At 59.7% G+C, this 21,553-nt stretch overlaps 2 protein-coding genes and 1 long non-coding RNA gene across 4 annotated transcripts in view; 1 reads left to right on the top strand and 2 right to left on the bottom strand.

The window, feature by feature from the left end:
- Nucleotides 1-6,060, bottom strand: LOC130679939 (uncharacterized). Its single transcript, XM_057489544.1, has 5 exons — nt 5,534-6,060; nt 4,407-4,485; nt 2,850-3,080; nt 1,935-2,063; nt 1-547 (listed from the first exon to the last, which is right to left on the bottom strand). Exons 3-5 carry the CDS (start codon nt 2,885-2,887, stop codon nt 1-3), a joined length of 714 nt encoding a protein of 237 aa, XP_057345527.1. The 5' UTR covers nt 2,888-3,080; nt 4,407-4,485; nt 5,534-6,060.
- A 641-nt stretch (nt 6,061-6,701) lies between these two features.
- LOC130679850 (uncharacterized) lies at nt 6,702-8,999 on the top strand. The gene is made up of 3 exons (XR_008992811.1): nt 6,702-7,034; nt 7,131-7,333; nt 8,823-8,999. It is a non-coding gene; the product is annotated as an uncharacterized LOC130679850 (long non-coding RNA).
- A 1,589-nt stretch (nt 9,000-10,588) lies between these two features.
- Nucleotides 10,589-21,553, bottom strand: part of MLLT1 (MLLT1 super elongation complex subunit) — a 57,602-nt gene continuing 46,637 nt past the window's right edge. For both annotated transcript variants that reach the window (XM_036895735.2, XM_036895736.2), the window contains 6 exons: nt 18,219-18,306; nt 16,450-16,558; nt 14,120-14,219; nt 13,697-13,768; nt 13,408-13,479; nt 10,589-13,214 (listed from right to left, as the gene is read on the bottom strand). In XM_036895735.2, the coding sequence (XP_036751630.2) occupies nt 13,086-13,214; nt 13,408-13,479; nt 13,697-13,768; nt 14,120-14,219; nt 16,450-16,558; nt 18,219-18,306 (570 nt within the window). In that variant the 3' untranslated portion in view covers nt 10,589-13,085. The remainder of the gene's footprint in view (nt 13,215-13,407; nt 13,480-13,696; nt 13,769-14,119; nt 14,220-16,449; nt 16,559-18,218; nt 18,307-21,553) is intronic.

Genomic DNA, 21,553 nt, shown 5'->3' with positions numbered 1-21,553 from the left:
TTAAGATTGTCCTGTTACTGTTTTTTCTTTCATCAGCCCTGGGGAGGGGGAAGTTTTGTAGAACTTGCGGTTTCTTCTTATCAAGTTAGAGCGTAACCTCCGTTCTGAGCGCGGCGGGAAGCACGTCTGCGAGCTGGGAGGTCGGTCGGAGGACGCTGCCGTCACCGTGGCCTTGGGCCCCCGGCCTCCGGGACCGCGGGGAGCGGGCGTCTGCGGTCGCACGGCCCTGATCTGTGGTGGGGGCACAGCAGCCCCAGCGCACGGAGCCCGTCCCCGAACACACTGGGTGTGACCAGCGGCCGCCACCTGGCCGCCCACGACGTGTTGCCGGGACCTCTTGTGGGAACGGAAGGCGGCCCTTACCTCCCAGCGCCAGGCCGAGCGCCCCTCGCCGCCCGCGGGCTCCATGACGGTGGTCCAGTTCTGCGGCTGGGCCCTGCAGAGCGCGCTGCGGGCGCTCAGGGAGTACGTGTACGTGAACAGCCCGTTCACCTCCTGCAGGACGTACTCCGTGTGGACCACCTCCTGGAACTTTCCTTTCCGCCACCTGGGACACACACAGGGCTCGGCTGCAGGGAGGCACAGCCGCCCCCACGCGTTCCAAGACTATCTGGGGATGACGGGGGGCGGCAGAGCAAGACGGAGCCCCCCCTGCAGCCCGGTGGCCCCACTGGGCTCCACATGTGGACACCCCAGGACAGGTGGGAAGAGCCGGCAGAAAAGGTGTGGGGGGAGCAGGCAGCGGTGGTTTCTACTGAGTGGCCACCATGAGCGGAGACTGGAAGACCCTGATGTTCTATAACTGAGTAATGTCACTTGTAAAGAAACTGATCAATTAAACAGCATCTAAACCAACAAACAGGTAAGACCCCTCGCCACCTGTCCTGTGAAGTCCTTCTGATGACATCTGCGGACATTCAAAGGGGATAGAGTCAGGGCTGTTCTAAAGCATTCTTTTGGTGCACAGTCTGTCGCCTCCTGTGCAGTGGGGACTCCCGCCCCTCCTGGGATTGGACCCTCTCCCTGACCTTCCCTCCAGGCCAGCCTGCATCCCACCACAGGGCAGCTCTGAGCTGGGGATTGGCCCTTGGAGCCGGGCTCAGTCCTGTGTGCCCAGCCCACAGTTTTTCCCCAGCACGGGATGAAGGCCAGGTTGAACTAAGGCGCAACATTGTAATGCACCTAAATGTTTACAGGTATGAGCCAGTTCCTGCCATCAGTAAGTCAGTCAACACCCATCTAGTCTGATATCATCAGACTAATTGGGGGCAACAAATGGGGTAGCGGGGGGTGGGCACGGGCCTACAGGGTTTATGTAAATTAATGATCATTAAATAAAATGGAAAGGCATGTTCCTTGGGCGCACTGACCACATGTCCACTGCTCAGTAGCCCTGCGTGGTTCTGGGCTGCCGACTGGACTGTGGAGAATTACAGGACATTTCTGTCATCACAGGAAGTTCCACCGGGCAGCGCTGGGCTGGGGCTGCAGGAGGGTCGCTTCACCCCAAGGTGGATGGTCCTGGCCCCACTGCCCGAGCTTGGTTGGCTCCGCTGGGTCCACCACCCACGGAAATGGAGGGATTGCACATAGGGGTACAATGAAGGAAGGCAGCAGAACTCACGGGAGGAGCAACATTAGTGTTATGGGCTGAACTGTGCCCCCCAAGAGATGTCTGCCTACAAGAAAGCCCTCGAGTCCCCAGGGCAACTGTACTGGAGGTGGGCCCTTAGGCTGAGGGACGTCATAAGGGTGGCCGGTGATCTGAGAAGCTCCCGTCCCCCCACCTGTGGGGACCCAGGGAGATGGGGGCCTCGGGGGAAGGCACGCCCACCCACGCCTTGATCTCGGACCTCAGGCCTCCAGAGCTGAGGCAGCGTGGGAGGAGCAGGGCCCCGGGGTGTGGGTGTGCGGGAGTGGGGCTGGGGTCTCACATCTCCACCACAGGCTTCCATGGGTTGTCATAATAGACGAGGTCGGGGCAGCCCAGCCTGTCGTACGGGTAGTGCACCACCTGCTCCTTAGTGGCCTTCTGCCCCCTGAAGTTGGGGTCGTAGGCGTCCCTAAGCAGACACGGGAGCAGGGAGGTAGGAGGGAGGCATCAGAGCCGTGGTCGGATGGCCCTGGCCCCCCGGGGAAGGTTAAGGCAGTGGGTCCGCCTGGCTGCCCCATGGGGCATGGGTATGTGGCCACACACTCTTCTGGATGTTTCTGGGAGGCTGGTTTTGGAGATGAGATTAATATTTAAATCAGTGAACTCTTGAGGAGAGCAGAGTGCCCTCCTTAACGTGGGCAGCTGACGGAGACAGACGCCAAGAGATTCTGCCGCAGCGGCCTTGGGGCTCCAACTGCCTCCCTCCCCTCAGCCTCCGGCGTCTTCCATCAGACTGCAGGCTTACCAACCTCTGCAATCCTGGTTCCTTAACAGAGGGCTCTCTCTCTGCGTCTGCCTCTGTCTCCGTCCCTCTCTCCAACTCTCTCTCCTGCACACGCACACACACGTATCCTGTTGCTTCTCTTTCCCTGGAGCCCCTGACGCACACATCTTCCCACAGTGGCACCTGGGACTCCCAGCAGTGTATGGAGGGTCACCTGGTCCCTACCCGCTGCTGCCTTGGCTGAGAGCATCTGGCTAACTCCACTAGCTCAGGTGCACAGGTGGCTGCGCTCTGAGGGCTGGTGGCACGCTGGCGAGGTGTCAGAGGTGGTCCGGTGGGCGGCTGAGCCTGGGTCGGGGGGCTCTGCCACCTCCCGTTCCTGGAGATCAATTTAAAAGCTATTCTCGACCTGCCCCTGGCGGTGGAGTGCGAGACATGGGAGGGGGTGCTGAAGGGAAACCCCTGGCTCACCTCTCAGTGACGTAGCTGTAACTGTCACTCAGGGCCATGATGTGCAGAATGCCCTTGTAGCAGGCCGAGACCTCCCTGTGAGCAAGATGGGACGGTGAGAAGCTGCCTGACGCCACCCAGAACTGGGGACTCGGGCATGTGTCCTTTTGGCATTTCGAGCCCCACTGGTTTGATTTTTGAGCCCCTTCTCGCTTTCTGGTTCAAGTCGCAGCCGACTGAGATGAGCGCCGTCTGCGGGGGAGGGGGACAGGGATGCTGGCCGGGACCGGCGAGAGCTGTTGACAGCCCGGACATGGCGATAACCCACATGGGGACACACTCACGCCTGGAGGGATTTAGCACAGTGCCTGTGGACCCCAGCACAGTGACCCCGGGGCCTGAGAGTCACTGTCACTGTGACCGGCCCTGTGAAGAGCCTGCCCGAGCCGAGGGGTGCAGCTAAGGCCCCCATGGCCGGCCTACCTCGCAGCAGCTTCGAAGAGACCGGAAGCCAGTCTATGAGCCAGGATAATGCTTAGCACATCGAGGGCAAGGGGGGAAATGAATGAATGAATGGGCCGCAATGAGCATAAGCAGGAGGAGAGAGAGAAAGAATGATTTGGGGTCAGGCTGATAGCCTTAGAGAAACGCTGCTCAAACGGGGGTGGGTGGGTACCTCAGAGAGACGCAGGGTCTAAAAGCCACAGGACAGAGACTTTTGAACAAGAGCTTTACATTGAGACAAACATGGCTTTACCATGAGACAGAATGCAAGACTCAAATCAACTTTTTAAAAATTGAGGTAAAATACCCATGACATCAAATGCACCATCTTAACCGTCTCCCAGTACGCAGCTCTGTGCAGCCATCCCCACCCCCATCCCCAGAACTTTCCCTCCTCCCAAACTGAACTCTGTCCCCTGAAGCAGCACTCCCCACCCCCTCCCCCTGCCCCCATGCCCACTTTCTGTCTCCGTGGATGCGGCTCTGCTAGGGACGTCCTGGGAGGGGGATCAGACAGGGTCTGCCTGTTGTGTCTGGCTCATGTCACTGAGCAGCGTGTCCTCGAGGTCCACCCACGGTGCACCAGGTGTCTGCGTGTCCTTCCTTTTTCAGGCTGAGCACTATTCCAGCACGTGGCTGGACACCCTGCGTGCATCCACCCCTGCATCCACGGACACCTGGGATGCGCCCAGGTCTGGGCTGTTGTGTGTGACGCAGCTGAGGAGGCGTGTGCCCAGGTTTTCGTGGGGCTGTGTGTTGTTTCCGGGCCCCTTGGGGGCACTGAGGAGGGCTTTTACCTCAGTTGGCCAGAGGCTGTTCTGGGGATGCTCAAGAAGGACCGTTGACTGATGACGCACCTGACGTGAGGTCGGGGAGTCACGAGAGGCAGCCCTGACGAGGGGACCGTGATGGAGGAGGGGCGGGGAGCCTGGCAACCGGGACAGGATCACTTCCATTTCCAGATCCTGAACTGGGGCTTGGCCGGCCCCTCAGCGAAAAGCCCCCCAAGGCTCACTGCCATTATTCTTAACACGAGCCACGAAGAATATGGGACAGCACAAGTTTGGGACATACCAGTGGCTTGAGGTCCACACAGGAAATTTCCTTGTCGTCTATGTCCAGAGAGATGGTGGACATTGTGGGTCTTTTTATGCTGCAAAGCAATGGGGGTGTTATTGTATTCTACACCAGTATTGCAGTAAAAAGCGTCATTGACCCATCCACCCGTCATCGATCCACCCATATCCATCCCCCCATCTATCCATCGCCCATTCATCACCGACCCATTATCCGTCCATCTATCTAGCCATCCTTAATCCATTCATTCCGGAATTTCGGCTGAGAACCTCTGCTCACACATGGCCGCCCTGCTCTGCCTCTAGTTTCTCCTCTTCTCAAGTCAGTTTTGCTAATTGATATATAACAACTTACTGCCAAGAACACCTGAAATCCTACCTCCCCCACCACCCCACTTTTCCTCCGCTCCAGTTCCAACAGCCTTCATCCCATTACCCTCTCAGACGCTTCTCCCTCCTTTCTTGGCCTGGTCGACTCCTACCCATTGTTCAGAGAAGCCTTCCCTGACCACCCCCATGACCACATGGGACCCCCGTCTCCCCACCACTGGACACTCCCAGCCCTCAGCTGTGATCGTGTTTTTGTGAATATCTATCCACCCAGTGCCAGGAAGCCAGGCACTCCACAGTGAGATCAGAGGCCAGGGCTCTCTGGACATCACGGCCTTGGACAAGATACTGAGTCCAATGGAGGGGAGAACTCACCGACCACAAATGGAAGCCAGAGGTCAGGGGCTCCCGGGGCCCTGGGTGCGGAGGGTGGGGCTCCCCGAGAGGCCAATTTGAGGGTGGGGGTCTGGCGCCTCAGGCATGGCCAAGGGTGGCTGAGCCGGGGGCACTGGCATCCTCGTGTGGGGGTGGGTAAGGCGGATGCCTCCGCCCGAGGCCGAGCTGGGCCTCGGGGCTGGGGGCCGTGGGTAAGGTCGGCTGCTGTCAGGGGCGCCTGGTCCGCTCTCCCTGGAGCCCGGCGTCTCTGCGCACCTGTCCCTGCGAACTTCCCTGTTTTTCCCTGTTGTTCATCTGCACCTTTTCCCTCCGTGGGCCTGTCAATCCCTCCTGCCTCTCCCCTACCCCCCTTTCCCTGCCACATCAGGGCCGCAGCCCTGCCCTGTCCCCCTCACCCACCTGGGGTCTCTGCCGCACCCGGGTCCCGCCTGCCCGCAAGGCACCGCTCCTGGATGATGAGGCGCAAGGGCGAGATGCACCTGCGGAAGGGAAGCGTCCGTCAGCACTGAGGCGCGCCCCTCACGGGGCATGTTCTGGTCACGAGCACTGCCAGGAGGGTCGCCAGCCACCTCGCGCTGGGCTCCAAGCACAGGAACGTTGGGCACCTGCAAACACACGTCGAGGGCTAGCTCGCCGCCGAGGCGTTCCTCAAGGAACCGCGTGCCCTCCTGCGCCTGCGCGCTGCCCCTGCCCCGCCTGCGCCTGCGCCCCGCGCCGACCCCGCCCCTCCTGCGCCTGCGCTGCACCCCTTCCCTCTGCACCTCCCCTTCCCTCCTCCGCCCGTGGCCCACGTTCTCTGTGCGTCCTCGTGTGCCTGGTTCCGTTGAACTCGCGTTAGTTTGTGGGTTTGAGTCCCAGCTTTGCCAGGACGCATGAGCTTCTGCTCAGATTACTTAGCCTCATTCATCAAGCTGTATATGTTGTGAGGGTTTATTTTGTTAAAAAATGACCTGGCCTCACTATGCCTCAGTTTACCCATCTGTAAAATGTGGGGTTTTATATATAAACATAAAGAATATTAAAAAGATGAAACATATATGCATACACATACACTGTACGCTTCATATTAAATTTCATATTAAATGTATTGTTTTATATTAGCATTTTAAATATAAATACATAAAATAGCACCTAACACAAAGGTTTGCTACAAGGATTTAGTGAGTTTACACACATAAAATAGCTCTTGGCTCACACTAAGCATTACATCAGCATGAGCTATTCTTATGGTTATTGTTATCAATGTCTCTTCTCCAATGTCTTATTTCCTCAACAAGGTCACCCCATGACCCTCACTCCCTAAATTCACTCCCACCCCCACTGCATGACTGTAAAAGGAGCCAGACTGCCTTGTTCAAGGTGGGCCCCCAAGATCTAGAACAGTATCCGCCCCTGGGGTGTCTGTTCAATGAATGAATGCCCAATTCACAGATTAGGAAAGGGAATAAGGGACCTGAAGGGACTTGTCCAGTCAATGTAATAAAATAGGCAGGAAGCAATCCGGAGAAAATTAACACAAGGAAGGGACAGACAGGGTGTGGGTAACACCAGCGATTCGGTTTGGGCCCAGTTGTGTTTGAGATGCCTGTCAGACGAGGAGTGGGCAGTTGTATCCAAGAATCTGGAGTGGAGCGGAGAAGCCTCACCTGGATTGGATGGAATCAGCCAGTTCTGCCAGGACAAATGAGTGGTGCGCCCTCTTGAATTTTCAAGTCAGACATCAGCACAAATAATTATGTGGAGGCAGAGCTTGGGCCACAAAGATGTTCACACCATTTCCTCTAGTAAAGGTGGGGAAAAAGAAAGTGGAACCCACCTGGGGCTTGCCATCTAAGCAATGGGAGTCAGCCCCTGGTGCTCCGAGAATATATATTCCCCACAGGACGTACATGGCTCGAGGGTAAGTGGTCAGCAGGTGGGAAATCAGTGGGCAAACACCGAGCTCAGTGAAGCTTCTCAGTTTTCTGTTCATTCATTGGGTGGCTTGTTCATTCAGGGAACACTGGAGCGTGAACTCAGGGCCTGCACTGCGCTGGGTCCAGCATCAAGACCAGCGTGGTCCCTGCCCCTGTGGGGTGTGCCTTGGCCCCGGCTGCCGTGACGAAATACCAGACTGGCAGGCTCAGACCACAGACGTTTATGTCACACAGTCCTGAAGGCTGGAAGTCCGAGATGAAGATGCCTCTGCTTTAGCTCTGGGTGAGGCCCACCTTCGCCCGTCCTGCTTGACGGAGAGAGGGAACTAGCTCACTCCCCTGTCTCCTCCAAAAGGGGCACCGACCGTCAGGGGGGCTCCACTCTCAGGACCTGATCTAAACCTCATCACCAAATACCCATCTCATGGGGGTCTAGGGCTTCAACGTAGGGATTGTAGGGGGACACATTCAGCCGTGAGCAGACAGGGCCTTGGGATAGATGCTTTCTGCCACTGGTTGGGCCCCATGGGGTTGCTGTGGACAGTGGTGCAGGTTGCACACAGTGTAAAGATGAGGGTGGGCTAGAGTCCAGCCTGGAGGAATGGTCGCCCTTTGCATGCAGAGGATCCATCTCTAATCTTTCTGGACACTGAAAGGCAGCCATGGGCTCCAGAGCCTCCTTGCGAGGGAGGCTGCCTTGGACCATGTCCCTGCCGTGCCCCAGGCCACCATGAGCAGACTGTGTATTCAGGGATGCAGCCCCTCTTTCCACATCAAATCATCGTCCTCAGTTCTGGTGAGATCAACCTGAACCCCAGTGAGATACATCCCCATACCTGAGTGCCCTGCTCACACTGAAGGCAGTTCAGGGCTGTCTGAGCCTTGTGGCAATCTGGACTATTGGCTGGACAGGGGTTGCCATCTTGGCTTTAAGAAAGGGAAACTGAGGCTGGCAGAGGAGGCACATGTCTGGCACTCAGTGTCAGCTCCCAGGGTGCCCTGGGCACTAAGTCTGGGATGTTGGTCATGCCCTGTTTTGGGGAGGGCTCTTGGCCCATTCCCAGAAAAATGCCCCTAGGAGGTGGGCAGCTTTGGGCCCCATGTTCTCATCTGTACAATGCGGACAGGACCCCTTGCAGAATCAAGGTGACAATGGTACATGGTCTGCGATGGGGAACTTCTGGAGGAGTGGGGTTTCAGGGCCAGTGGTGGGTGTGGGGATTGTTCAGTAGCCACCTGACCCCTTGTGCCTGAACAAGTGTCAGATCAGTGTAGAGACTGGAGAGCCCTGGAACGCACTGACATAAGGCCATGGCTTTCTGCTGCACCTCAAAAGCCAGTCCACTAGGCTGTCAGACATCGTGTATGATGGAGACCAGGTGGTCATGGAGTTCACCAGTCAGGGCATCGATGCCTCCAATGCAGAGGTCACGTTGGATAGCACCAAGATCATGAAGTGGACCATCCTGGAGACAGACTTCTCTATAGTGAGAAGCAAGCTGAGCAGGTGCAGGCCCTAGCTGGGGTGCCTGGCATCTTGTTGCCAACAGGCACCCCCAAGGGGTCTGACACATGGTGAAGGCTGCCGTCCACTGGGTGGTCCATGGGCAGGGCAGAAGCTCTTCAACTGAAGCCTCCTGCTGTTCTGACACTTCTGACACCACTCATCCCTCTGCATCCTTGGAACAAACTCAGCCTGCAAACAGCCGGTCCTGTGGTGATGGGGCTCCAGGTAGGGGTGGAGAGATGACCTGGACTTGATTCTATTACAGGGGCAACTGTGAAACTGAAGAGGGCCATTGTGGCCAAGATATACCAAGCTGGAATTGAAAGGACAAATAGTAGCAGCCACCTGGAGAGGAGTCCCATGGCCTCCCTTCTCCATGGAAGTGACTGTGATCCCTCCATCCATCTTCCAAAGGGAGGGAAACTGCCCCCCCCAAACAGACCCAGTTTTAATTAAGATGCCCCTCTTTGGGGAAGTGTTTTAAATTGAAATGTGAAAGAATAAATTGGTTCCATTAAAGCTATGTTTCTTACCTGGGGTGACTGCCTCCCCCAACCCCCACCAGGAGACACTGAGCAATGTATGGGGACAGGCTTGGTCACTATGGTGAGGCAGGCAGGCCCTCTGTCTCTGGGGGGCCAGAGATGCTGCTCAACACCCCGTGGTGCCCAGGACAGAGCCCCACTCTGCCAGGAAGAATCACTTGGCTCCAAAATGTGGATATGCCAGGGTGAGTGAAAATGTGGATAGTGCCAGGGTGGGTGAAGTTTTATATCGAAGGCTCTGGGAGAGTCAAAACTGATGTGATAATGCTCAGGGGCTTCTTTATTGTGAAAAACACACACTGAGAAGCTGAGGAGCTGCTGCATAGACTGAAGGCACACACCTGCCAATCTAGATTTCTATACCTAGTCAACGTACCCTTACAAAACAAAGATGAAACAGGTGGCTCTGTATAAACAAGAGCCGAGATAGTTAGCTGCTGCACTAAAGGAAACGTTAATGAGAATTCTTCAGGCTTCAGGAAAACGACTGCAGGTGGAACTGCACATGGGAAGACAGAAGGGCACATGGGCTAATTATGTGAGTACAAATAAATAGTTGTAAAAGCGATGACACACAACTGGGCTTGGGTCTCAGAAATGTGCCTGCTAGTGGGGTATTGTAGGCAGGTCAACTCTGAGGCTTTCTTCGCCTATTGGTGGGGATCCTGATGGCAGCACCTCCCTTGAGTGGTTGTGAAGACTACAAGAGAATTCTTAGTGCTGCACTTGGCCACTGGCAAGTCCTATCGTATTTATATGTGTATGCAGTCCTTTACTATGTCGTCAGGGTCTGGGAACTGCTCTAGACCCTCTTTTACTCTGTGCCCTTATTCTAGGAGCTCAGATCAGAAACTGTCCCAAATGACGGCATCTTTCCCTGGTAGGAAAGACAAGGCAGGAGAGGCCACAGTCTTGATGTTGGAAATGGAAATCTTGGTTACTGACTAGAAGGAGAAGACACCCCTGAGTTCCCTGTTACTGACCTGCAATGTTGACCTCTCAGGGGTGGGAAGGGGCCCGAGAGCCTGTCTCCTTGGGGCATGCTCAGCTCTGCCACACTGAGTCCAGAGCAAGATCCACCACGGACAAACTGGCCAACACGCACCCTGGATCTTGGCAAAGGATGTCTCTGCTCACATTTCTTTATCTAGCTATCATCCACCCACCTACCCATCTTTCTTGTGAAGTCAGGCTTGCTTTTCAAACCAACCCTTGCTACCTGCTTCCAAGGAAAGAACACACCATAAAAAGCAGAACCTGAGAGCAAATTCTCCTCTTGGGTTTCTGGTGTTGCCATCTCTCTTCCTCCAAGATGCTTGCTCACACTACCCACCCCACCAGGCTGGATCCCAAGCCCCTCTTCCTGGTCCTTGACCTAAAAGGACTGGGATAGGGAGAAGGGCGAGGGGCCCTGGGGTCCTATGCTGCAACCTACCAACTCCACAAAAGGAGGCACCAAGTGGATTGTTAAGGCTCTACACATAGGTCTGCTTTCCCATCTGACTTTATTTCACTTTTTTTTCTATAAAACTCCTCCATAATTTCACAATTTAACAAAAAGTTTAAAATCCAGGACAGAAACGATCCTGTGACTTATTACAAACACGATTTCCTTTATTCCTTGTATCCAGGAGTTGGTCTTGGGCTGATGAGTGTCCTAGTTCCTAGTGAGACACATTCTTTGTAAAAACCCTTATGGGTAAGGGAGGTATTCAATACCTTTTGCTTTTAGGCGTCGGTTTACATTTTGTTCAGGAGATAGCAAAACACAGGGATTTGCACTAGGGGCAGAGGGCTTAACACTAAACACGTGGCAATCACAAAGTGCCAGCCCCTTCCTATGGAAGTGTCCCCAGAGCCCTCATAGGCCCAGCTGCCAGGCAGCTGGGGGCGGCGTGGGGAGCAGCTGGGAAGGCTGCAGTCGGGGCCCCGGCTGCCTGGCACATCCGTCAGGTGGTTACGGGACCAGCCCTAGGCCCAGAACAGCTCCGGAGGACAGCACAGGCCTTCTGGCCAGAGGAGGTAACTGAGAAACAGGTTAGTGCTTCCAGGAGCCTCAGAAACAGCAGGGAAGGCCAGACGCTGCCGCTCCTGAGGGTGGGCTGAGAACCCTGCCTGCCTCCAGCTGCCTCTGGGAGAGCCCGGCTCCAGAGCAGAGCTGCCCTGTCGCTGTGTGAGTCTCACGAGGGCCTAGGGCCCTTCCCAGGAGATCCTCAATTTGGAGAAAGGCCAGAGCCCACAGTCCCCAGCAGCGTCTGTGCATAGAGGGCTAAGCAGCTGCTGCCTTCTGAGCAGCCACATCAGAACGGTTCCTTTTGTCCAATGTCTTGGGGAGTTTCCAAAGAAAGGTGCCCCACTTCGGAGTATTGTTGGCCTGCCTGGGGAAGGGGACAGTGACAGCACAGAGCCTGCCAAAGGCTGCCCTCCTCCTAATACCTCAAGGCAGTGGGGCTGGGAGAGAATCCGGGTAGATGGCAGACCCATGGCAGTGTCCTCTGAAGGGTCTTGGGCCTTCCACGAGCTCTGGGGAATCTCACGAGAATGGCTGCAGCTCAGGGACGTCCTGGAAGCAGGGGCTCTCCAGGGAGTGTTCAGGGTCTGCCAGCAGCATTGATGGCTGGTGCCCCATGGGGAAGGGGAGCTTGGCGCCCCCATGTCAGAACTCAGCAACTGGGGGAGCAAGGGCCATCTGACTGGGCTGGGGAGAAGAGGAGCCTGCGGCAGAGCCCAGTCCCTTCTCCTGCACCCCATTCTGGGCAGCAGCTGGGGAGCCTGGAGGAGCCTGGAGTTGAGGTCTAGGGATCAGAGGCTGAGCAAACAGCCCCCAGCTGCCAGAAGCCCCAGCTGGGAGGGAAAAGGAACCCTCCTGGGCCTTGGAGAATCTCAGGCGTGCGAGGAGGCGAGTCTCTGGGTCTTTGCAACTGCAGGGATGGAGGGCCAGGCCCAAGCCAGGGAGGCAGGAGTGCCAGGCGGGCCTGCCGCCAGCCAGGGCCCAGCGTGAGGGGCTGGCTGAGTCCTGACGCACCTAGAAACGCTCCACAAACTAGCCCATCTTATTTGGCAAAAGCTCATTTTTTTTCAAAGTTCGAGGACTCGACCAACAGAAGGGAGGAAGAGGATCCTAGGAAGGAGGAAGAGGATGCGCCGCTGTCTGCTCCTGGAGACCGCAGCCAATCTGACCAGGCGCCAGAGCGCGCAGAGGACCCACGCACGGGTAGTGTTCACTGGCGCTGGGCTGTGCCTTCTGTGCCGCAGGAAGACGGGGCCTGCTCGGAACCGCCAGGGAGGGCTGCGCCGGGAGAGGGCCAGGTGGCGCTCAGCTCAGCCTCCCACCCGAAGACGGTAAGGAAGGAGACGTCTTAATCTAAAGTCCCTCGTGACGCACCCCCCACCCCCCCACGTGCACTGCTCCACGGAAACACACCCAGAGACCGTTCTGTACCGACAGTGCACACGTACACACACAACAGAGAGAACTATACAGCACGAGTCCCAGCACAGTGAGGACCGGACGGAGGGATCCTGTCCGGCTTAGGCCCAGCCCAGTGCAGCCGGAGCCCTCGAGGTCCTGGGCACGGTGGGTACGTTCTGAACCGCTGGGGAGGCTGCTCAGAGGCCGGCAGCGAGCCGCGCCACTCACCGGGAGCCAGGCCCCCGCTGCCAGGTTCGCCTCTTCCCCGTCAGGAGCGGGGCCCGGGCTGCCTTCAACACAAGCCGCTTTCCAGGGGGAGCCCAGGTGGCAGCCCCTGAGTGTGGGGGAGCAGCAGTGCTGGCCCGGCGCCCCTCGGCCCCGGGGCTCCCGACGACGTGGTGGAACGCGTCGGCCAGCAGCCGGCGAGGAAAGTGCAGCTGGCCGTGCGGGCCGAGGACAGGGCGGTCACTAAGGCAGTGCTGCGGGCGGGCGGGTGGCGAGAGGAAGGAAGGCGGGGCCCGGGCATGGCCTCCCGGGACCCCGGTGACGGGGGCCCGGCACCCGCCCAGGGTCATGTGGCCACCGCCTCCAGGTAGCTCTGCAGCTTGCGAACCGTGGTCTCATCCAGGGAGAAGAGATCGAAGTCGAAGGTGGTGTTGGTGACATTGAAGTGGCCGGTCTCTTCAATCAGGTTCACAATCTGGAAGGCAGTTGGGAGGGGTGGCTTCAGGGGACAGGAGGCCCGGCTGGGGTGGCCACTGCCAGAGTCCCGGGAGGAAGAGAACACTCCTTGGGGCTGCAGGGGCCAGCATGTTGGGCGGGGCGGGGCACGCTGGGTGGGGCACACCGGGAGGGGCGGGGCGTCGGGGCGGGGCGTCGGGGCGGAGCCATACCTGCTGCAGTACGTTGCGCTCGCGCAGCGCCATCAGCCTTCGGTGCAGCTCCACCAGCTCGTCTGTGTAGGCCTTCGGGTGGCAGGCAGAGCTCAGCAGGCAGCACCCCCTGTCCCTGGTCCCCCCGCTTAGCTCGGGGCCCACCCACAGGAGGGCCTGATGCCCTAGGGGCCAGCCCCTCAGCGCGCCCCGCCCCGCATCCCAGGAGGCCGACCCTCCCTGGGGCTTTGGCGCCTGGGCTCCCCCCGGCACCCCCCACCCCCGCAGCCGGCCCCGCCCGGGACGGCACCTTGTCATAGGTGCCCCTCTTGAGGATCTTCTCGGGCTTGCTGCATGACTCCGGGCTTCTCCGGCCGGACGCCTGCGGGACAAACCAGGTCAGTTCTGGGCTTTGGACCACACTCCCCACACTGGCCTCCCCGAGGCTCTGAACGCCCCCTACCGCAACCTAGGGTGGTCTGAATGCTTAGAACCTGCCCAGGGCCCCCAGGGCCCACCTGTCCTCCTCCGCCTCTTGCCCTGACTCCAAGGGTAGCCCCCACTTGGGGGGCCTGGGCCCCCGTGCCCACCACCCTCAGCCTCGGACCCTGAAGAACCCCAGGCCCGGACCCACACGGGCCCAGGCCTCAGTTCTGCCTCCAGGACGTGGATGGCTGAGGCAGAGACTCGACCACCAAAGAGACCCCTCCTCCATGCCGCTCCTTGGGCTTACCTTGCTGTTGGGCGGGGGTGGCTTCTTGGGGGGAGGGGGCTCGCGGCTGGGCAGGCAGGAGTCCGCGCTGTTGTCACTCTCACTGTCACTGAAGCTCAGCCTGAAGTGGGACCCGGCAACCTGTCAGGCCTCCGCACCTAAAGGCTGCCCCCCAGCAAACAGCATTCTGGGACAGACCCATCCCTGCAACACTCTGGCCTAAGGCGTGCCCAACATTTGGGTGCCCACGCTGCCCCTAGGCTTCGGAAGACCAGCCCACTTAGCTCTCAGCAGCCAGGTTGACTTTAAAAAATGAATAGAAGAATGCATGTAAGTTGCTTCAAAGGGCAAAGTGCCCAATGAGCAACATGCCTTCCTGTGCAGGGCTGCGGGGCACACTTTACCCACACGCGGGGCTCTGGAACCAGGCCAACGGGGAGCCTACTACAGCACTGAACCGGCGAGCCTGCTGGTGGCTGCCCTAGCATCTCCTCAGCCCTAAAATGAGGTGGCGAGGGGGCAGTGAGCTCAGTGACAAAGGCTCGCTACTGTCATAAGGAAAGAGCGCTACTGCGCCAGGTTCAAACTCCTCGGCCAGCCTGAATCTACAGCGTGCACCTCACCCCCTCAGTCTGCAAACCTCCCCTCAGGGCCTAGAGCAGGGGGGCAGGTGGAACGAATTCCTCTCCAGCCCCCACCTGCGCCCAGGCAATGGCCCTCCCCTCCCCCGGCCTCCCAGGGGCGAGTCTCCATCTGGGATCCCCACCCCTCGTGGACATGCTGGACCTGATCCACTAAGGGGAGTCCTGACAGCTGCCACTGCACAAAGTCCACGGCACAGTGCGTCCCACGCACTGCCCTGCTTCCACACCTCCAACAGGCCTTGCCACCAAATGCAGCCAGGAAGCACCTGGAAGGGCTGCGGCCCACGGGGCTTGTGTCTCATTGCCCCTAAGGTCAAGGCTGCTGTTTCCTTACTCCTCTCTAGAGCAGTGGGCTCCAGGGCCCGTGGTCGGAGGGCCAGAGCCCTTCTCCCAACTACCGGCCCAGGGTCACCAGGGAAAGGCAGGCATCTGTCTGCGTTGCCCAGACGATGGTCCCGTCAGAGGGTTGAAGTGGCCTCACTGCCCTGCGTGCCCTCTTCCCCGGGTCCAGCAGGTGGCAGGTGGGGGCTGGGGCAAACTCCCTGCCTCCTCAGAGCCAGGCCAGTGTGAGGTGGGGCTTTGGCAGCTTGTCCCAAGCTGCAGTAGAGCCAGTCAGAGCCTGGGTGGCCCCTTCCCTGAGGACCATGGTGGTGCCCTCACCAGCACCCAGAAGCCCACCTGGGGCCTTCCATGCCTGCGCCTACAAGAGGCTGCTGAAGGTGCTTCTGCACTTGGTCTGTACAGGAGCCCCTGAGACAAGATGCACCTCTGCCAGCCCCTCAGCCCCCTGCCCCTGTGGAAGGCCACTCTGAATACCAGCACCCACGAGGCAGTGAGAGCTGCTGCAGTTAATCCTGTCTGGAGACATGCTTGGTGCCCTGCTAAGTGGCCATCCCCACGTCCCTGTGGGAGTGTTGGCATGTGCCCAGCCCATTTGAGGACCCTCTCTGCCATTGCCCTCAGGATGGTGGGCTCCATCAGCTGTTAGGCCACCTGCACCTGGTGGGTGCAGACCCCACGCCTGTCTGAAAGAAGAGCTGCTGAGGCCCTGAGGCCTTGGACTCAATGGGAACAGGGGCTGCCAACCACCACGGGCCTGGGGCCATGGCCGGCATCTGCTCTAAGCTGGAGGCTGAGAACACACAGCCACCCCTGACGTGGGCTTGCTCCAAGGGTCTGAGGGTGTCCAAAGGAGGCACCCTGGCTCACCCTGCTCTGGGGAAAGGCCAGATGTCACCTTCCCCAGGCCAACAGGCAGCCACAGTTGCTCCCCACACCAGGCATCTGTGGTCCCAGAGCAGCTCTCAGAGCCTGCGTATGGCGCCATGGCACACGGGTGGGGAGGAGGAAAAGGGCCCTAGCCTGGAGAGCAGAGGAACCAGGCCCCCATGGGCCGCCAGACTGGCTGCTGGGCACTGCCTCAATTCTCTCGAGTGGTGACTGGACTTCTCTCCCTGGGCACCCCCCTTACCACCGGGCAGCCCCTGCCTTCCAGTGATGGCAGAAGTGTGCTGCCCAAGGCCCCTGTGCTGCATGCAACAGGACTCTTAGCCCCAGAGCAGTTCAGCACCAGGGCAGGGCTCCATCCTGAAGGCTCACATGCTCTCTCTGCCCGGCCCTGCCTCCTGCAGGCCCACAATCACCACAGAGCCAGCCAGAGCCACTCTGGGTCACCCCACGCCCGGTGGCCCCCACCGGCCCAGGCACCTGGAATCCCTCCCTGCGTTGGTCTTGCCAGCAGCCTCCTCGCCTGATGAAGAGTCATCCTCGTCGGATTCCTCGGACTGCAAGTCCTCCACCATGGAACGCAGGGGTCCTGGGAAGGGCAGCAGGACAGGGGTGGGGGACATCAGGGCTCTGCCTGTGCCTACAAGGGCCCCTCCAGCCCAGGGCCACATGGAGCTTCTTGAAATCACAACCCCCAAAATGCACCCAGGCAAATGCGCCTCAGAGGTCCCTGTGCCCAGGCGCAGCCTGCCACCCTTCTCCAAGAACGGCGCCTGTGGGCACCCTCTTCCTGAGGGACCTGCTGGCTCCCCCACCCCCTACCTTCCTGGCCCTGCTCGCAGGCCTCTGGCCCCTGGCCTTCGGCAGGAATGCAGGGCCCCTCCATTGCCGAGGCCGAAGGAGCAGCCCTCCTCTGCTCTGGGTGTGCAGATCAGTCTGCCTGAAGCCAGGATGAGCCAGCTCTGGCCAGGGAGGATGAGGTGGCCAGAACCACAGACTCCCCCAGCCCACTGCACCCCTATTTGGGCCTGCCCAGCCCCTCAGCAAGCCCTGCCACTGCTCCCGGCCCACCGTCCTCCCCTTTCTCCAGAGGCACCCAGTTCCAGTCCCCTACAGACAATCTTGGTTTATATTCCTGTTACCAAGGCAACAGAGGGACACAAAGCCCTCAATTACCTTGGTCACATGACCAGGCTCCAGCAGGTTCCCCCTCCCGTCCCCACAGTGAAGAGCCCTTGGAGAGCACGTGGGCTTCCAGCGCCCATCCCCCAGGCCCCTTGGCAACTGGGTGTCTCAATTCCCAGCCATGCCCCCACCATATGCCCCCAGCCCTCTAGAAAGGATTCCAGGCTGTAGAGGACGAGACCCCTTGGTCCAATCCAGCAGAAGACATGCTTCCAGTTGCTGGGTGGGCAGCAGGTCCGTGGACTGGGGTGCCCAGGCCCACCTTGCACCAGAGGAAGGCCCTCCCCGTGCTGGGGCAGCCCTGTTGCCCGTGCTCTCCCTGAGCCTCCCCAGGTGGTGTGCGGTGGGGAAAAGGCAGACATGCAGTCTGCTGGGCCAGGACTCCAGGGCCAGCCCAGCACGTAGCAGGAGCAAAACGCCTCCCGCCTGGGCCACAGAAGCAGGTGGGAGAGCGGGCCGAGGAATCGCTGCCGTGGTGGCCAGGGCAGCCTTCATCCGTGAGGGGCTGGCCAGGCAGTGTCTGCTCAGGGGAAGGGCCCAGTCCCAAAGGGGCCCTCATCCCCCGCCCAGAAGGCCAGCACCTCATCAGCATAGCTTGGACCCTGTCCACACAGACTGGCAACGGGGGGTCGGGCCAACGCCCACCACAGACTCCAGGTAGAGCGGCACTTCCCACACCTGGCTGGGGGTCAGGTGATGTTTGTTTTGCTTTTTAATACGGACTCACCTGAGCGTCCACAGACCCCCAGACATGGATCTCTGGGGGCCCAGTCTGGAAAAACCCAGGGCAAGTTCTTCCCAGGCACAGCCCTCCGCCTTCCGCCCTCTGCCATCACCCCCACAACTAGGTCAGCAGGAACTTCAGGCTCAGGGTGTGCTGCACCTCAGGCTTGAAGTAGGCCCCCACGTGAGCCCATCACTTGGGCGATTACCTGTGAAGCCCCCTCCAGGACACAGACCCAGCACCCCACTAGCTGCAGGTGGGGTTGAGGGCTGCTCCCACAACTTTTCCAGGCCAGCTCCCGCCTGCTTCAACCTTGCCTCTTTCCGTCCTCATCACGCACCTTGGCTGTGGTTTTGAGATGGCTCAAAGTCAGAATCCGAGCTGGAGTCGGAGCTGGAGCTGGAGTTAGATGGGCTCGACTGGGCGGACTTCACCCCATGCCAGGGCAGGCGGGATAGCAGGGAGAGAGGACAAGAATGCTTTCAGTCCAAAATACAGCCGCGGGCCACACATGCTGTCTGGCGTGGGGATACCCAGCCCATTTGCTCAGATATGCATGCAAAGGGCACACAGGTGCCAGACCCGAGCAGCGCTGGCCTGCCACATGTGCGCACCTCCCGGGAACCTGACTCCGTGGGGCCACGGGCAGCCCAGCTACCACCCCCCACCGCCTCAGGTCACCATCACATTCAAAAGGCAACCACGACCTTTCCTTCCCACTGAGGGACTTTATATTTCTTGTAGTTCTGGGAGGGGCTTCACAGCACATCTCCAGTGTCCCAGCTGCCTAGGCAGGACAAGGAACCGGGCAAGCTCTGGATAGAGGGGGCGGGGTAGAGATGGGGTCACATCCACAGCTGCTCATCTGCCTGTGGGCCCTGCCTCCAGACAGCATGAGCTGGCTGCGGGGGCCGTGGCACTGCAGGGAACAGCAAAAAGGTCTGGAACAGGAAAGGTATGTGCACAGACTGGCTCCTCAGGCTGCCCTGTGTTCCCTTCCAGCCCATCCTCAGGCTGTGTGATGGTGAAACACTGCCCCTCTGCCTGGTGCGGCTGTAATCCAGGAGCCCAAGGCGATGGCGAGTGTGCCTGCGGGCCGCAAGCAGCTGATGCAGTGAGCCGGTCGCTTTTGCCTGCAGCCGGCCATCGCCTCAGCCACCAGAGGGCAGTAAAAGCCAGAAGAAGGGGTAAGATGTCAGGGGCTGCACTGCTGTGAGAAGGGCGGGTGGACGACACAGGACCGGGTCACTTCAGACACCTGCACGGGGAGGCCTCTGCTTATGCAGGGAGTGCTGACCCAGACGGGGCAGTCTGCTCCAGGGCCCTTGGTTTCTGCCGGCAGGCTAACGCGAAGGTGTGCACACGTGGCAGAGAAGCTGCGGGCCTGCCGCACACAGGCTCTGAAGTGCAGAGTATGCAGCTGGGAAAGTCTGCCCTGGGCCAGAGTGCCCCAGAGACCCACAGGTGGCCTCAGACCAGCACGCCTGCCCCCGGGCTGGGGGCTGCCAGAAGACTGGGGGAATTGAGCAGCTCAAGCACGTGGCACCAGCCACCTCCACAGTTTCCCTGTCAAGGGGAGGGAGGGGCCAGGGGGCAGGCAGAGGCCACATACAAGAAGTCCCCAGGAAAGCAGCTCTGACCCCATGGGGCTCAAGACCCCCTCCTGGTGGCCTGTGGGCCAACGGCAGGACCCAGGGAGGCACCAGTCCCTCTTCACTTGACAGAAGGTGGCAGCACCAGCAGGGAGACCTAGCCAGATGTGTCCTGGGGTGCAGAGGGAGCCTGTGCTGCCCAGCACTCCCTGGGGGCGCCCCCACCGCGGCAGGCTTGGGGCAGCCGACTCTGGGAGCGGGGTGCCTGGGGCCAGGCTGGGCCCTGCAGTCAGTGGACATGCAGCTGCTGCCAGTCCTTGAGGGCAGTCAGACGATCTTCGCAGACACATGTCCCTTCTCCTTCCACACAAGTCCAAAGGGCATGGGAAGAGGACCTGGAAATGGTTTCAGCCTAAAGCCCTAGAGGTGGTGCAGGTCAGAAAGCCCACAAGGGTTGCGGAGAACTGCCGAAGCGGCCGGTGGAGCGTCCGGACGAGGGCGGAGGAGCCTGCTGTGCCCCCAGCACTCCTGACTGAATGGGACAAGCAGGGATTCCGGCGAGGAGCTGCCCTGCCCCCTCTGAGAGCCAAGGCGGGAGGCGACTCAGGTTCCTCACAAAGGCGAGAGCTTTCTTGTGGTGACGCCCATGCGGCCTCCAGGGTGGGCCAGTCTGGGAGGCCGTCTTGACTCCTGCACTGTAGAGGTCTGTGCCTTGCTGGGGTCCCAGGGTCGGAAGTGCCAGCAGGTCACCAACTGGCAGCCCTAGAGGCCCTGGGCATCCTGTTCACAGCCTGGGTCTCACACCAGCTCAGAGCTGGATGTTCAGAGATCTCTGGGCTCAGACCCTCCTGCTCATCAGGGACACCCCCAGGCTTCCCCTAGCAGCTCAGCCTCAGGACCATGGTCACTGAGGCCACTGGCGCCGGACACCTGGCTGCCCGCTGAGTAGCAGTGCCCAGTGCTCACGAGTACCAGCAGGATGGCGGCTTGTCGGTGGTCAATGGGGCAGGGCACCCCCATGCGGCTCAGTGGGCCCAGGGGGATGCCACCTGTCCCTAGGCAGGTACTCGGCCTTGTGCAGAAAGGCCTTGCCAGGGAGCACCCAGGGCAGGGAGAGAAAGGCATCCAGCTCAGTGCCCCAGGTGAGGCGGAGGGCAGAACCTCCAGCAGCCGGGGGGCTCCTGAGATGGCCCTGGACCACTGGGTGGCTTCTAAGTAAGAGGAGACACCCGCACACTGCCTCCTTCAGGGAAATGGCAGACACTGTCTCCTAGCTGTGCAAAGCCCTGAGCACACGGCATCACCAGCCCTGTGTGTCCTAAGCCAGTGGGGACACTGTTACCCATGGGCCAAATCATCACCCCTGCCAGCACTGTCACCCCCAATGGGGTGGGGCCCCTGGAAGCCACCGCTCATATCAGCGCTGTTGACACAAACCACCTCTGGCTTCATCTTTGGGAACCACTTTTGAAGTCCCAGAAGAGCCCAAGCAGCACGGCTGGAGGCAAAGCCTCTGCCTTGAGAGGGAGGGAGGATTTGGAAACCCTGAAAGGCCAGAGGGCTGGGGCTGGCTGCACAGGTTGGGGATCACTCACTCACCCATCTATCCATGAATCCGTACACCCCTCCATCCGCCCAACATTCCTCCACCCACCGGACCACCTCATGCCAGGCACAGTGCCCAGAGATGACATCGCCACCTGAGGCCCCAGGGAGGTCCGGCCACCCAGTCAACAATATGGCCACTGGCTCCTCCGTGGCCCAAGCCTTCTCTGACGGCGACCTCAGGGTGGCCCAGGAACACTGCTGCAGCAGGGGCCCAGAGCTCTCACATGACAGGACGAGAACCCCAGAGAGCTGCTCTGGCGCTTACTCAGAAAATGAGCTTGCTGATGGGGGTCCCTGTGTTCCAGCTGCATGCGGAGTGAGGACCCCAGCAGCCATCTGGGCAGGCAGCCAGGTGAGGCTCAGTGGTCAGCACTAACCTTCCTGACTGGGAGACCAGGATGAAGATATGTAGGGATGCCCCACTAGCAGAGGAAGTGAGTTCCCTGAACTGACCCTGCTGTGGCCTGGGAAGGGA

The sequence above is a fragment of the Manis pentadactyla genome, chromosome 12 (genome assembly GCF_030020395.1).
Source record: "Manis pentadactyla isolate mManPen7 chromosome 12, mManPen7.hap1, whole genome shotgun sequence".
Taxonomy (NCBI): Eukaryota; Metazoa; Chordata; class Mammalia; order Pholidota; family Manidae; genus Manis; species Manis pentadactyla.
This window is presented reverse-complemented; position numbering and strand designations above follow the sequence as displayed.